The sequence below is a fragment of the Hibiscus syriacus genome, unplaced genomic scaffold (genome assembly GCF_006381635.1).
Source record: "Hibiscus syriacus cultivar Baekdansim isolate YM2019G1 unplaced genomic scaffold, ASM638163v2 tig00111099_pilon, whole genome shotgun sequence".
NCBI lineage: Eukaryota > Viridiplantae > Streptophyta > Magnoliopsida > Malvales > Malvaceae > Hibiscus > Hibiscus syriacus.
Window position 1 is genome coordinate 123,240 of NW_024062984.1, and position 13,966 is coordinate 137,205.

Here is a 13,966-nt window from a genome sequence, read left to right on the forward strand (position 1 = left end):
CAATCATTGTAGTCGGAACACATGCGTGCGTGCAGTGTATGTGAAAAGGATGACCAATTATCCTTCCCATATCTTAAATTTGTTTTGTTTTCAATTAAATTAGTGCATATTTATTTTTTATTAGAGTACTTGTTAATATCAGGAGGATTAAAATTTGATTTAACTCAACAAAATTTATTCAAGTTAATTTAAAATTTGAGTTCAAATAAAATTTAAATTTATAAATTTTGAATAATTTAAATATTAAAAAATTAATTAATAAATTTGATAGTTTTGTGATTTGATTCGTGATTTTTTATTTCTCTAATTTCTCTATCATTTTATGTCTGTTTTTGACAAAATTTAAACGATATTCTCTTAAACTATTATGATATATCTATATAAGTTGAATTATTATATTTGATAACAACTTATTTTAATTTGGTTAATGATTAAAACCTACACTAGAAGTAAGAGAAAATGGGTCGAGAGATTTAAGATTTTACTTAATTGAAATGATAGAAAATTGGCTTGGTATGCGGCAATGTCTTATTGCATTTAATGAGATTTCTTCCATGATTTGTAGAGGTGGGCGTTGATGGATGTTTTATCCGAACGAAGGGGTGGGTAGTTAATTTATAAACAAAATTGTATTGTCCATATTATTGTACATGATAGTTAAGGATGGTTGTAGATTTTATACCATACTAGTTTTAATTAGGGCGTGAATGGATATAATTTCAGTGAGTAGTGGGCGGGAGTGGATGTAAAAAGTCATATCCGTAATGGGTAGTGGGCAGGTGATGGGTTGGAGACCTTATTCATTCCGTATGCCCCCGCATCAACCTGTCCCACATCCTTCCGTCTACTAATTACCCATCATATAATTTTTGTACCGTTGTAAATTTAAGTATAATTTCATAGACTATTTTATAAATCTTAAGATTTTATAGGACACAAATTTTAATTTAACAAAAATGTTAGGGAATAAATTCAATTAATCATTGGTTTATTTTATTATACTTTTTAATGGATGTGTTTGTTTTATGTTTTTTTGTTTATGTATTATGTGAGGTTGCTGTGAGTTGGGTATGGGTGGGTACATACAGATACGAGATGAGTGGTGGATATCCAATTAAAAAGCGGGTGTAAAGGTGGATTTGAGAATATAGTCGCGTGGACAGATGTAGATTTAAAAATTTTACCTGTCATAGATAGGGATGGCAATGGGTCGGGTCGGGTCGGGTTTTTGGGCCACCCGACCCTACCCGAGAAGAAAGGGATCTCCACCCGTGACCCGACCTGACCCGACAAAATTAATGTTTCACCCGACCCGACCCGACCCGACCCGAATATATGACTTAGAAACCCGATCCGACCCGACCCGAAATAAAAAAAAAATTAATTCAATGAAAACATTGACTTAATTAAAAAAAATTATATATGGAGGGATATTATTGTAATTATCCTTAAATATATAAGATAAAATTATATATATTTTTCGGGTCGGGTCGGGTCGGATTTTTTTACCCTAAACCCGACCCGACCGAACAGTGCATTTAAAAAAACCCCGACCCGACCCGACCCGAACCTAATTTTTTTTAAAAAAAATCCGACCTGAGATCAGATCGGATCGAAACCCGTCGGATTCGGATTGAGTTGTCATCCCTAGTCATAGATGATAAATAGATAGATAATAGACATGAAAATATTAGACGAGTACAAGATGAAAAAAGGGGTATCCGCATCTACTTCATCCGTTTGCCATCCTATTGATAGTACATGTTTACCCTCTCATTGGTAAGTGAACCGTTCAAACTTCAAATTCATCTTTTAGTGAATTCAAATTCATTTTTTTTTGAGTGAATTCAAATTCATTTTTAATTTATATTTCAATCAAATGAATGGGTTTTTTTTTAATAAGAGAAATAAGGAGAGTTGTTTAGTATTAAATGCAAGATCTAATAGTTTTTTTTTTCTGGTTTGTGGTATGTCATTCATTTTTTTTATTCATTGACGTGAAACTAATTTTGATGTTAGTTGTCGATCGTCTGTATTTTTTTGTCCTTTAATCTTTTATATCACATTTTTATTTTTTTTATTTTTTATTTTTAATAAATATATCTTTATGACACGTCTGTCTTTATAACATGTTTTTCTCTATCTTTTGGTATATTTTCGATTATTTGGCCGTTGTTTTTTATTTATATTTTTAAGGGATGATTTGACGTCGTTATAGTTGATCAATATGACGTTTATCTGTTATCATACTGATCTTCACTACTTTGGACCCTTAGATTAGATTTAGATACTTGATTTGCGTTTGTGGATAATTTTTTCACGTCGCTCGACTCTGATTTGCAGTTTTTCGATGGTCTTTCGATAACTTGATCCACCTTTGCGGTTCGTTTGTTGATGCAACCTGATCTATTTGTATCTATCATCATTCGAGTTTTGGTTAGATTTTTTTAATATTTTCCTATATGATCCTTATGTGATCTTAAATTATTAATTTTGTGTCAATGATCTTAAGAAAATATCCTAATTGTGTACTTACATGATTGTAAATATCCATTGTAATTCAGATTTTTTTTTAAACTTTAATTTTTTTATAATTATAGAAAATATTTTATACAAAATGGATATGATATCCTTAACTGCCACTAAAGGATGAAGTGATATATTAATTTAATAAAATAATCTCATTTGTCCTCTCAATTGTAAATAAAATTCCATTTTTGATATTTTCCAACACTTCTAAATAATAGTTCTAAAATTATTTTTTTAAATATATATATATATATATAAATTAATAATTATTCTAAACTTATAAAATATTTTTAAAAATTATAAATTTATGAATAAGTTCAAATATAATTTAAAAATAAATTATGGAATTCAATATGTTTTCTAAAAATAGACTATTTTTTACTTTTTAAAACTCACTTAAAAATATTTAAAATGTATAAAATAGTCGTAATTGAGTGATTAAAAATATATTTTCTATTAGTTTAAAATATCACATCATTTTTTAATGATAGTTAATGATCTGTACTTATTAATATAAATATATTAATTTTTAAAAAAAATAAAATTATTGACTCGTTAAAATTTTATTAATATAAACAATTTTAATAAATTAAAATATAATAATACAATATGAATTTAGGAATAATTAAATTTATAAAATATGAAGGAAATAAAAGTCGAAAGACAAAAAGATAGGACCAAATAGAGGGCGACTGCTCGGTTAGCAAAATGACAAAAACAAAAAGGTAAGGAAATATCAAAAACAAAAGGACAAAAATCAATCAATTTTTCGAGTGAATAAAAACAGATGCACGTGGACTCAAGTAACCACACGTGCACTCAATCAACATATCTTTTCAACCCCACGAGGCCATTCTCTTTCATTTCTTCTTTTCTCTTTCCTCTATGATCGAATTCAGATGAATATAATATTAATTATCCTCTATGATTGTAATTCTGTTTGTACGATATATTAAGATTGTTTATTTGATTATTAATTTGTAGTATATTGATAAGAGACATTATTATTATTTTAGAAATTACTAATTTTATTAAATTTAAAAATTTTATCCTACAAAATTAGTAGAGTGATCCTTCAATTTTTTTAATAATTATTTAATAAAAAAATTTAATTTATGATATATTTCAATATGTTACATTAGTGGTAATTTCAATATGTTACATTAGTGGTATGTCTGAATATGTAACGTTCATCGTAGATTCAATCTTAAAATAGTAACACGTATAAATTCAGTTTTATTTCACCTTGAATTTAACAAAATTTAAATCATGACCCATGAAAACTAATAATCAAATCCTTATATTTTAAAAACTTTAACTTTTCTTGTCATATTATGGTCTCGCTACTTCAGATTACTTGTCTTACTTCAGAATCTATTATAAGAATCATTTAATTAAAACTCACCTTTTTCGTCTCGAGTTCCAATGGAAATATACACCGATTACTAAATTGAAAGTTTTTTAAATAGCGATGACTGAATTGCTAATAACTTAAAAATTTAATGAATCAACTGTAATGATTTTTTAAAGTACATAAATTAATAGTATTAAAATGACGACGTTTTAGGCATTTAAATTTTATGATGTTTCAAATTTATCATTAAAGTTTAGAAATGTTCAGTTTTAGACACTGATTTTTTTTACAGCAGTTGGCAAGCAATTGCTGCATGTCATCAGTTATAATTTACGGCAAGATCAATATCCAAACATTCACATCTTAGTCCTCTTTCTTCTCATCGGATTAGTTTTCCACGATATCTACTCAAAATCGACGGAAGTAAATAAAAAATAAACCATTTTTGGGGTTTGGTGATTTTCTTGGATTTGAGAAGTTTGAGGTGTTTCTTTAAAAATCCAAATGGTGAAAAGCATTATTTCAAAAAAAAGAACGGCATACCTCAAAACTAGTCTCATCAGGCGACCATCATAGAAGATAAGAGTATTAACATGTCAAACCTTTAAATGTATTTTCGTTGATTTTGAGTGGATTATGTGGGAAATTCAGTCCGATGAGAAGAAATACAAGTGAAATGTGAACGTTTTAATATTGATATTGTTGCGAATTATAACATATGACGAGCGATGAACAGAAAAATCCAGTGCTTAAAACTAAATCTTTTTAAAGTTTAGTGACAAAATCGATATATCTCTAAAGTTTAGTGCTTAAAACAATATTATTTTATACGTCAATATCCACGTCAAAACAATATCGTCTTGTCTAGATCATTATAATGATAAAAAGGTTTGTCTATATCATCGTGACGTTAAAATTTAACATCTCATCTCCACAACTACAGTCAAAGCTAAACTTTGTGTTATGATTAATATTTGAAAGTTTAATAATATAAATGATATATCTTTTAAAAGTTAGTGATATCATTGTAATTTATTCCTAATATATTAGTACAATCGAATGGAATGAGAAGTTCTTTTCCTATAAAGTGAACCGCACGTATTTTTTTCTAGTGGTACTGCTTACATGCATGTGACTATGTGATGTGTATTTTCTTATTTATTTCTTAAATAATTATACGATAAAAATCACAATCACATATATGTTGATAAATACGTGTGGAGAAAAAATAGGTCCAGTTGATCAACGAAGCATGTTACTTGGCATAGATGTGTCATCATCATATAAATTAATCAATACATAATGGATAAACTTAAACATCTCAGTATCTTTACCACATGCCTAGAATATGTATTTGTTTCTTTACAATAATAAGATTAAAATTATTAATAATAAAAAAAGATTCATGACAAAATCACTTGAATATTTTGATGGGAAAATATTTGAATAAAATATACTAAAAATTATTTTATGATTTAGGATGATTGTTACAGTAGCCAAAGAACTCATGAGAATTTTATGACAATTTTGAAAAAAATATGTCGATCGCATAATGATTTTATTCTTTCGAATTACGTGCCAAATTATTTGTGTCCGAACTGCATTATTATCAGCTAGTGTGCATGCAAGCACCATGAGGAAGTCACCATGCATGTATGACGAAATCATAAAATCGTCGTAGAATCCTAATAAAATTTTCCGGTGAACGTAACAACTATTTTAAATCGTAAAATATTTTTAATATACTTTATTAAACCATTTTTTTATCACAGTATTCAAATAATTTTGCTTACGTTAAGGGTTTAAATTAAACAGAATCAAATAGTTTTTGTTTTGCACGAACCAACTTACATCAATTGTTAAAGGAATCGATGTTATTCCTAGAGGTAACGGGTTCGAGCATCGGCTGCTGCAACATGGTGATTGAACGTTCATTCTCAAATGATTAAGAGTATTTAGAACATATACTACTTTGTAATCAGCTTAGCTTAATAAAAAAAATTATTGTTTTACAATTTAATGCGAATCTATCTGTAACCAGCACTATCATTGATGTGAAGAAATTTTCTTAGAGCGTGTAAGATGCCTTTCTACACAGCTGTATTAAATGGGCCAATCCTGGGATACTGACTTCATACATAAAACAAAAATCATTTGATGAATTAGTAGAGTTTCCTCCAATTAGAAATGAATGCTCAAACCAACATTATTGGATTAAAAATTCCATATTGGAGGGACTTTAATCTTTCATGCATGTAACATTGATCAGTCAAATCATGTCCCTTTTCTTCATTAATCAAACAATTATACTTTAATACTAATGTTATTGTCATTTCAAATCATTCCTCAATCTTAATTCCCTCATTTTCTTGTCATCTCATTTTTCTTTTCACATTGCATTCTGATGCTTAAGCCATATTTATCCAAATTTATTGGCATCATCTTTTACTAAAATGATATATGATTTTATCTGTTGTTATAATATGTAATCTTTCGAAGTTAGATTTAATGTTGTCTCTTAAAATAGTGTTTATTTGGTTATTATGTTGATATATTCCTATTATAGAGCATCAAACTCGTATTAATAAGTACTTACACTCATCAAAGTTAGTTCACGGTTAAGTTGTGATAGTGTTAGTTTTTCAACGAATCATTATTGTTAAATGGTGTTTATCTTTCATCACCGACCGACAATGATATTTGTTTGTATATTGTTTGGTTGAATTTTTAACACTTGACTTGTATGATTTTTTTAATTACGATGATTTTAGTAGAAATATTGACTGATGTAATTAGTTTTTCCTTGTTTATGTCGACTCCTATTATACTTTTGACCTTTTTTATTTCTATTCGATAAAACTATTAATTATTATTAATTAATAAAAAAAGTGAAAATTGTTCTAACAATAAAAAAAATATGTTGGAGTGACAATTACAAATTCTAAATATAAAAAACAAAACAAAACGAATGATAATAACAATAATGTCTTGGAGAAGACCTTTCAATATCTTGAAAATTGAGTTCACTGCTTAAGCTCAATGTACTAAAAAACCCCTTTATTATATAATTTGATTCAGACATATGTTACAACATTTAGCTACGAGATGTAATATGATGTTACAATTGTTGTTCAGGTCTCCAATAATGATGAATAAGATGTTGTCGCCTGTCAATAATTAATAAATATTATGAACATATATTATCTTATAATTATTTCATACTATTTAAAAACGTCCATAATTATAATTTAAACGGCGGAATAAAACAACTTAGGTGAAGTAGTACGATGAAGTAAAAGCAAAGCATTGTCTAAACAGGAAGCACAAGAGATGATGATGATGAGGTGAAGATGGAGAAAGGGGTATTAGGCTTCTAGCACCAAAAGTTCATCCAACATTTTGCAAAAAAGGTTTCTCAAGGCCACCCTCCCCATGTGTCAAAAGGGGTCCCCATTGGATGCTAAAGTGCTTGTCTTTGCTCTTTCATTAATTCACTCTCCTCTCTTTGCCAATCTTGATCTTTTTTTTTATTATTTTAACCCCGCATTAGGTAACCTTATGTTGAAAAAAGGGTGCCAAAAAGCATGTGATCTGGTGGCGCTGCTTGACCACAACGAGGATCAAAGCGTAGCTCTTGTGGGGCTAAACCCATTTGGACAATGCCCCAACTCCACGTTGCCCCCTCGTGGGTTTTCGGTATCAAACTCGTCCTTGCTGCCCATTGCGCACAATTTGACAAGTACCTCACACTTTGAGTCACCCCTAAACATTTCTTTTCTTTTGTGTAACAGATATATACGAAAAATGCTTTATCATTTATGTTCATCTTTTTTCTCTCGATGCCTATGGTGTTTGTTTATTAATGTTTGTTTCTCTTAACTGTTATTCTTTTGGAATCTATTTCCCGTTTTCTTTTTCTTTTTTCTATTTCGTTGCAGCTTTTCAAAGCTTGAAATTTGATGATTCTTGTGTTGACTTATTATATTTTTCAATTATTAACCTCAAGAGACTTGTAGCTGTCCCTTTTTTTCCCCTTGGAAACTTTCAGCTGGAAATTTCAACTGGGATGTGATCTAATTGCATATTGTACCTTTCAATTCAATTCTTTCTCTGGGATGTCTAACACTACTTGCAAGGAGGAGCCCAGTTATTTTTTTATTGTTCTCCCGGTTCCAAGGCTTCGTCCTGATTATTCCGGACCGAACCACGTCGCACACCTACCTTTGGTGGGTGAGTCTCCCAGCTGGGATTTTTTACATACACATGAACTCGAACCCAAAACCTTACTTAAGTGATATCAAATTGCTTACCAATTGAACCAAACCGTTGGTTAGGAGTCCAATTATTTAATTCTGAAACTAAAATATCTTAAAAAATATTTAAACTAGAAAAGTTGAGGAAATAATTTAGGATAGACTAAATATTTGGTACTCCACTTGTTTTTGTATTTCTATTTTGATTATGTACTCTCTTTTTTTTTAAATAAAATTATACATAATGTTAGATTTTTGGTAAAGTTTAATTGATACAATTATGAGTTTTGTTAGAGTTTGGCAAAGTGTTGATTGTCTGAAGAATATGAAAAAACTATTGTAGACCAAGAAAAAAAATGAAAAATATGGAGTTTGACCTAAACATTTAAGATGGTTATTAAATCGAAAGAATTAAAAAATTGATAGAATTTCAGCAAAAATTATAGAATATATAAATTTTGAGATTAAAAATATCATTGTAGAAGGTCACATAATAATCTCTATTAGTTATTAACGATCGGTAATCAAAATAAAAAATTATTAAAAAATTAATTTAGCAATCAAAAACAAATATATTATTATTATTTCCATCATCTGCAATAATAATCTCCATTGTGCCAAACTGATACATTTTTCAAATACTTGGTATAACTTCTGGGACCTCGTACACTGGAAGGCTAGAACAAGCAATACTTAATTAAATAATGTATAATCAAAATGATTACTGTCAACAAATCAAAATCCATAGCCAATCTACAAAGAATTATGAAAATCATACAACATGATTAATAAAATGGATCATTGGACTGTGCTTTTGGATTACCAATTATGTAACATGAACCCCAATATTTTGTGGCACGAAACATCGTGGAAACAAGCTACCTACAGAATCAAAAGGGTAGTTAGCCAGGTTAAATGATTAACGATCATCAGATCTAAGATGGATGGCTTCTCCTATAAAATTGAATGAGATTTTGTATCATAGCTCTTATTTTCTTGCACTTTCATTGTTATTCCCAAGCATGTGTTGGGAACCCTTGTAAACCAACCAGCACCTCACATGGTTTTTCAAACAAAAGATTGCTTAATTATCTCATGATGGCAAGGTTGGTAAGTATGAATGTATCGTAGGTAGCATTAGTTTATATAATTGATCGAGAAGAAATCAAATGCTGAGATTAACTTTTTATTTTCAGTGAATATCTTCTCATTTTTTACTGTTAATCTCATCATTTGATTTCTATCATCCAATAATCCTAAAAAGGTGTAAAAGTCTTAATTTAAAACTGGATATTCATGCATATTACTTTGGAAAAAGCGATGAATTCAGCAAGAAAAAAGTCTATTATTGAAATGGACAAAGAAAAGACGTATGGTTCATAGGCCCACGAGTTTAGGCCAATATGTCGGGCCATGGATGCTCATTGCCACTAGGCTTGCAAAGGGCTAAAGATATAATTATCAAACGATTCTTCCTTTGTATTTGTTATTTTCCTTATTCTAAACATTTAAACCACCTTTTAATTAATACCTTAGCTCATCTTTGTAGCCCATCTTTCATACAATGCATAATGGTATTGTGCTCCAAAGCAACTAGTTATCCTAACCCCGAAAAATAATCAATAATAATAACGGGGTTAGTTCAAATAATAAACTGCTTGATATCGCTTAAACAAGTATCGAGTTCGAGTATTTGTGTATGCCAAAATTTCCCGCTAAGAGACTCACTCATCAAAACCAGGTGTGAGAATGAGCTACTATTAATCTAAGTTGATGCATGTAAAAACATATCATCACCTTATTATTTGCTAGGAGCACTAATTACTTTGTCCTTTTTAATTAGAAAAACCTTGTTCGTGTATTATTGCACATGGGAGCCGGCTAACCCCATGTGAGTTTCAGTATTTTAATGGTGATAAATTATAGTCAAGGACATTAATGAATCGAGGAATTTTGAGAAGAGTCGCATTTCATTAAATATGGTGAGAATTCTACAATCAAGATGGTTACTGGTTTAAATACATTAAAATTAAACAATGCACCTCGACTCGCTGGATCTGCCTAGCATCACACAACAACACATACAAGAACTTCTCACTGTGCGTTCTCGGTTCTACATTTGAATTGATTCCGTCGAAAATTTGTGGCGTACCGGATTTTGCGGTATAAAAAATGGTTGAACTTCATGCGTATCCGAATAAAAATGCCATTGCAGTCGCGAGAGTTGTCAACAGACTAAGTGTGGAGATAAACTGGTGGGAACTGGCGTTGGGCAACCAAGGATAGGCATCGGGAGGGGGCATAACACAATTATCTCCATTGAAGTAGATTCTTCTCGGGAAAGCCCAACCCTTCTCGAAAGTAAAAGTCGCTTTATCCTTACGGAAAAGTAGTTCCGACTGCACATTACCGAGCGGACCGGCTTGTGAAAGCAAATCGTTGTAAAATTTAACACCCCATAGCATGGCAGTATCATCTGTTGATTCAATAAAAGTTACTCTTTATGCACCTTCTAAAATAATAGAACATGTAACATTTGCTGCAACATTGAGCAGAGACGTGTTCGATGTAAACTACCATTTCGTTCTCGATAAGATAATATGCAAAAAGCATGAAAAATGAGAAAAGAAAAAGTGACCGAGATCGAATGAACTTACTTATCGCTGTATATGGAGTTAAAGACTTGTGGTTAAAGCTGAAAATCTGAGTGAGATTGTCGAAGTTGGGGTGCTGCACTACTAAGTTCCACCGAGTATAGTTCATATTGTAATTGAAATTAGTAATTGTAACCTTAACCCGCCAGTACTCCTTGTAGTTCAGCTTAACATGCCAATGAATTCGGACCGGACACATATGGCTTGTACATTGGACCAAAGGTGTCAAGTTATTCTTCCCTGTAGCTAGAACAAACGAAGCTATATGTGGAGCTTTTGGACTGCACGTTACAAACGAAAAGCTCAGAGAAGCAATAAAGAATCGAGATAACAATCAGCTCCAACAAACATACTATGAGCAATAATTATCATCTTTTTGGCAGAACAAACTTACTCTGCACAACTCCCCGGCTGAGAAGTATTTTGGCAGCCACAAGCACATTGAGGGCAAGGTACGATAGTTTCATTATAGAAGGATGAGAACGAGACGCAACAACTAGGAGTTTTCTGAGCTAGAAATTGCGAATACGTGCATGTAACATTCCATGTCACTGTCATAAAGAAGCAGTGTCAATTACAACCATCAACAAAATGAGTGTCCCGAAGGAAAGCCATTTCTACAAAGTTTAGTGATGGGAAATGTAGCTTACTCAAAGCTTGCGTGACTCTTCTTTTGTCTGCAGTCATAAATCTACTGGGTTTCACGATTTTTGTGGGTCCACAAGTATAACCAGGCCCTGGTGCCTTCAAAGTGAAGTTCTTAGGAACTCTAACAGTCTTATTCGTGGTTCCGGCTTGACCAACACTCAGCTGGAATGAACTTGCCGCTGTGGACGAATCTTGCACCCACGAGTTTAGCACTCCCCCTTTACAGCAATTTGCAATCTGCTGATTATAAGGCGTTCCCGGCAATAAATCCACGACTGTTGGATCCCTCTTACAGCAATGTGGAACGTTCCCTTTGAATTTAGAACAATCCCCTTGTTCGGTTGTTTGCCCTCCCATCATGCTCCAAATCACCTCCTTCTTAGCCCATTTCCAACCTAATGTCCACCCCGGTGCTTGGATATGACGGTATTGCTGGAAGTTATACATCGTGACAACCGCCTGCTCATAACATCAAAAATTTAATCACATTTTCAGCTAACGGACACAACAAATAAATCATGCCTGAGCCAAAATGACACATTCTCCAAGCCATTGTTTCTCCATTTGTCAAATCTTAACCAAGGCCAAAAGTTCTACTTCTCCCTATTAAACGATTTTCGGTGTTATAGCGTTAGCTCAAAGGATTTCGGAAATTACAACGCAACCATACTACTACACACTAGATAGCAAAATAATCGAATTCAAACATCTTGCGTACACAAACCCGCGCATGTATAAGGAATAACAGATGAAAGAACACTTACAACATAGCCATCAGGGGTCCAACTCATGATATCCCATTTGATTGTGATATTTCCATTCGGATCCAACGGATCATAGGCTTCTGCAAATGAGTTAAAAGTGAGAACCATAACAAAGATATCCATTATAATAAAGATAAACACTAAGAATTTGAAGTAGCAAACCAATATCAGATAACCAATAGACTTAAACAGCAAAATCATATTCTGATTAAACCATAATGTCAAGTAAATAACAAACCAATGGTACGAGCTAGCTAGCATTTGCCTAAAAATCTTAGTCTCTTCCACAACAAACAGTGAAATCAATGACACTGGAGCTGCTTGTTAAACACATTTAAGTTCTCTTCAAGCCAAATAGGTTGAATATCATTGTATAGACCATTAATTACTCAAATCTAGTCATTAGCAGCTGATTTTTTCCTAAACCACTCCCTATAAAGGCTATCATTAACACAATATAAGTATAAACAAAGCCAAGCTCTTTGAACGAGAGGGAAAATCAAGAGTTTGATAGAAAATCCATAGCCTATTATGGAATAAAATTTACATAGTTGAATCCCATTACATAGACATAAAAAAGTAGACTCGAAAACCATAAAAGAAAGAGCTTCACATAGTTAAAGAGACCAAATTTACCCAATTGTTTAAGGAATCAAAATACCATTAATAAAACCAAATATTCAAACTTTCCAACCATTTCAAAAAGAAAAGAAAGAAAGACAAAGAATCTACAAACCCGTTGAGGTTAAACTTGAGAAGGAGAACAGAAACAGAAGCAAGACGCTGAAAGAATCCAGCTTGAAGAAAGATCTAGCAGTGAACAAGAAAATATTAGCCATTGTTTCAGGTTTTTGAGAGGTTTTTTTTTTGAGTTTATTGACTTTGGTTCAGTATTTGTGACAGACGGAGAAGACTCGGATAAAGAAAGAAAGAGAGAGAAAGCTAGCTTTTTTGTCCAACGGGACATGACAAGAGAGCTCAAAACTTCGAGTTTAAGTAGTTGAACACTTCAATCCCACTGCAAAACGCTTACTTTTAAGTTAATGGTTTTGTCCAATCTGCTCACACAATGACGATATAATGAAGGCAAAAAAATAGTTAATTAAAGGAAAAACTGGCGTATGGAACACGATCTGCTTAGCAAAAGCAGGTTGACATAAAATGATGTGCATGGATGTCTGCTTGATTAAGTAAAATAATAGATGTATGCGTGACAGTTGTTTGTGAGATAATAGAAAATGACATCGTGTGTTCTAGATGTATACCAATGGAGTTTGACTGTCTGCTTGGTGCTCCCACGCAATGCTTGGTAATGGTTTGTCTGTTATTTACTACAGTCACAGTCTTTTTCTGTTTAGCAGCATCGATATAGTCAAATCAGCCATGGATGCTAATTGCTAGATCATCTTTTAGAGTCTCCAAAGGGTTCTAAAACCCCGCCGAACCCGTTAAGTTAACGTTTGTCCTATTTCATTAAAAAAGCAAAGAAAGAGAGAGATTTGGTTAAATTACACTAGAGATCACTTAATTATGAATAATTTATAATTAGGCTATTAAACTTAAAAAATAATTATAATTCAATCGCTCTATTTATCGACTTATAACAAAACAGTCATTCTATCATTATAGAATTAACTAAAATTTTACGTTCTGATCACGTGATCAAATAAGTTCAAAATTATAAAAGTAAAAGATTAAGGACTGAAACAGATCCATGCCACAAGATTACCAAGTATCATCTTCAGCTAGGAAGTTTTAATGGAT

The 13,966-nt window shown here is 31.6% G+C and overlaps 1 protein-coding gene across 1 annotated transcript; it reads right to left on the bottom strand.

Annotated features, from left to right (window-relative positions):
* Window positions 1-10,075: 10,075 nt before the first annotated feature.
* LOC120153157 (COBRA-like protein 1) lies at window positions 10,076-13,128 on the bottom strand. The gene is made up of 6 exons (XM_039165155.1): window positions 12,939-13,128; window positions 12,203-12,282; window positions 11,441-11,897; window positions 11,185-11,341; window positions 10,794-11,071; window positions 10,076-10,612 (listed from the first exon to the last, which is right to left on the bottom strand). The coding sequence occupies exons 1-6, from the start codon at window positions 13,039-13,041 to the stop codon at window positions 10,320-10,322; spliced, it is 1,368 nt and encodes a 455-aa protein (XP_039021086.1). The 5' UTR covers window positions 13,042-13,128; the 3' UTR covers window positions 10,076-10,319.
* Between the last annotated feature and the right edge of the window lie 838 nt (window positions 13,129-13,966).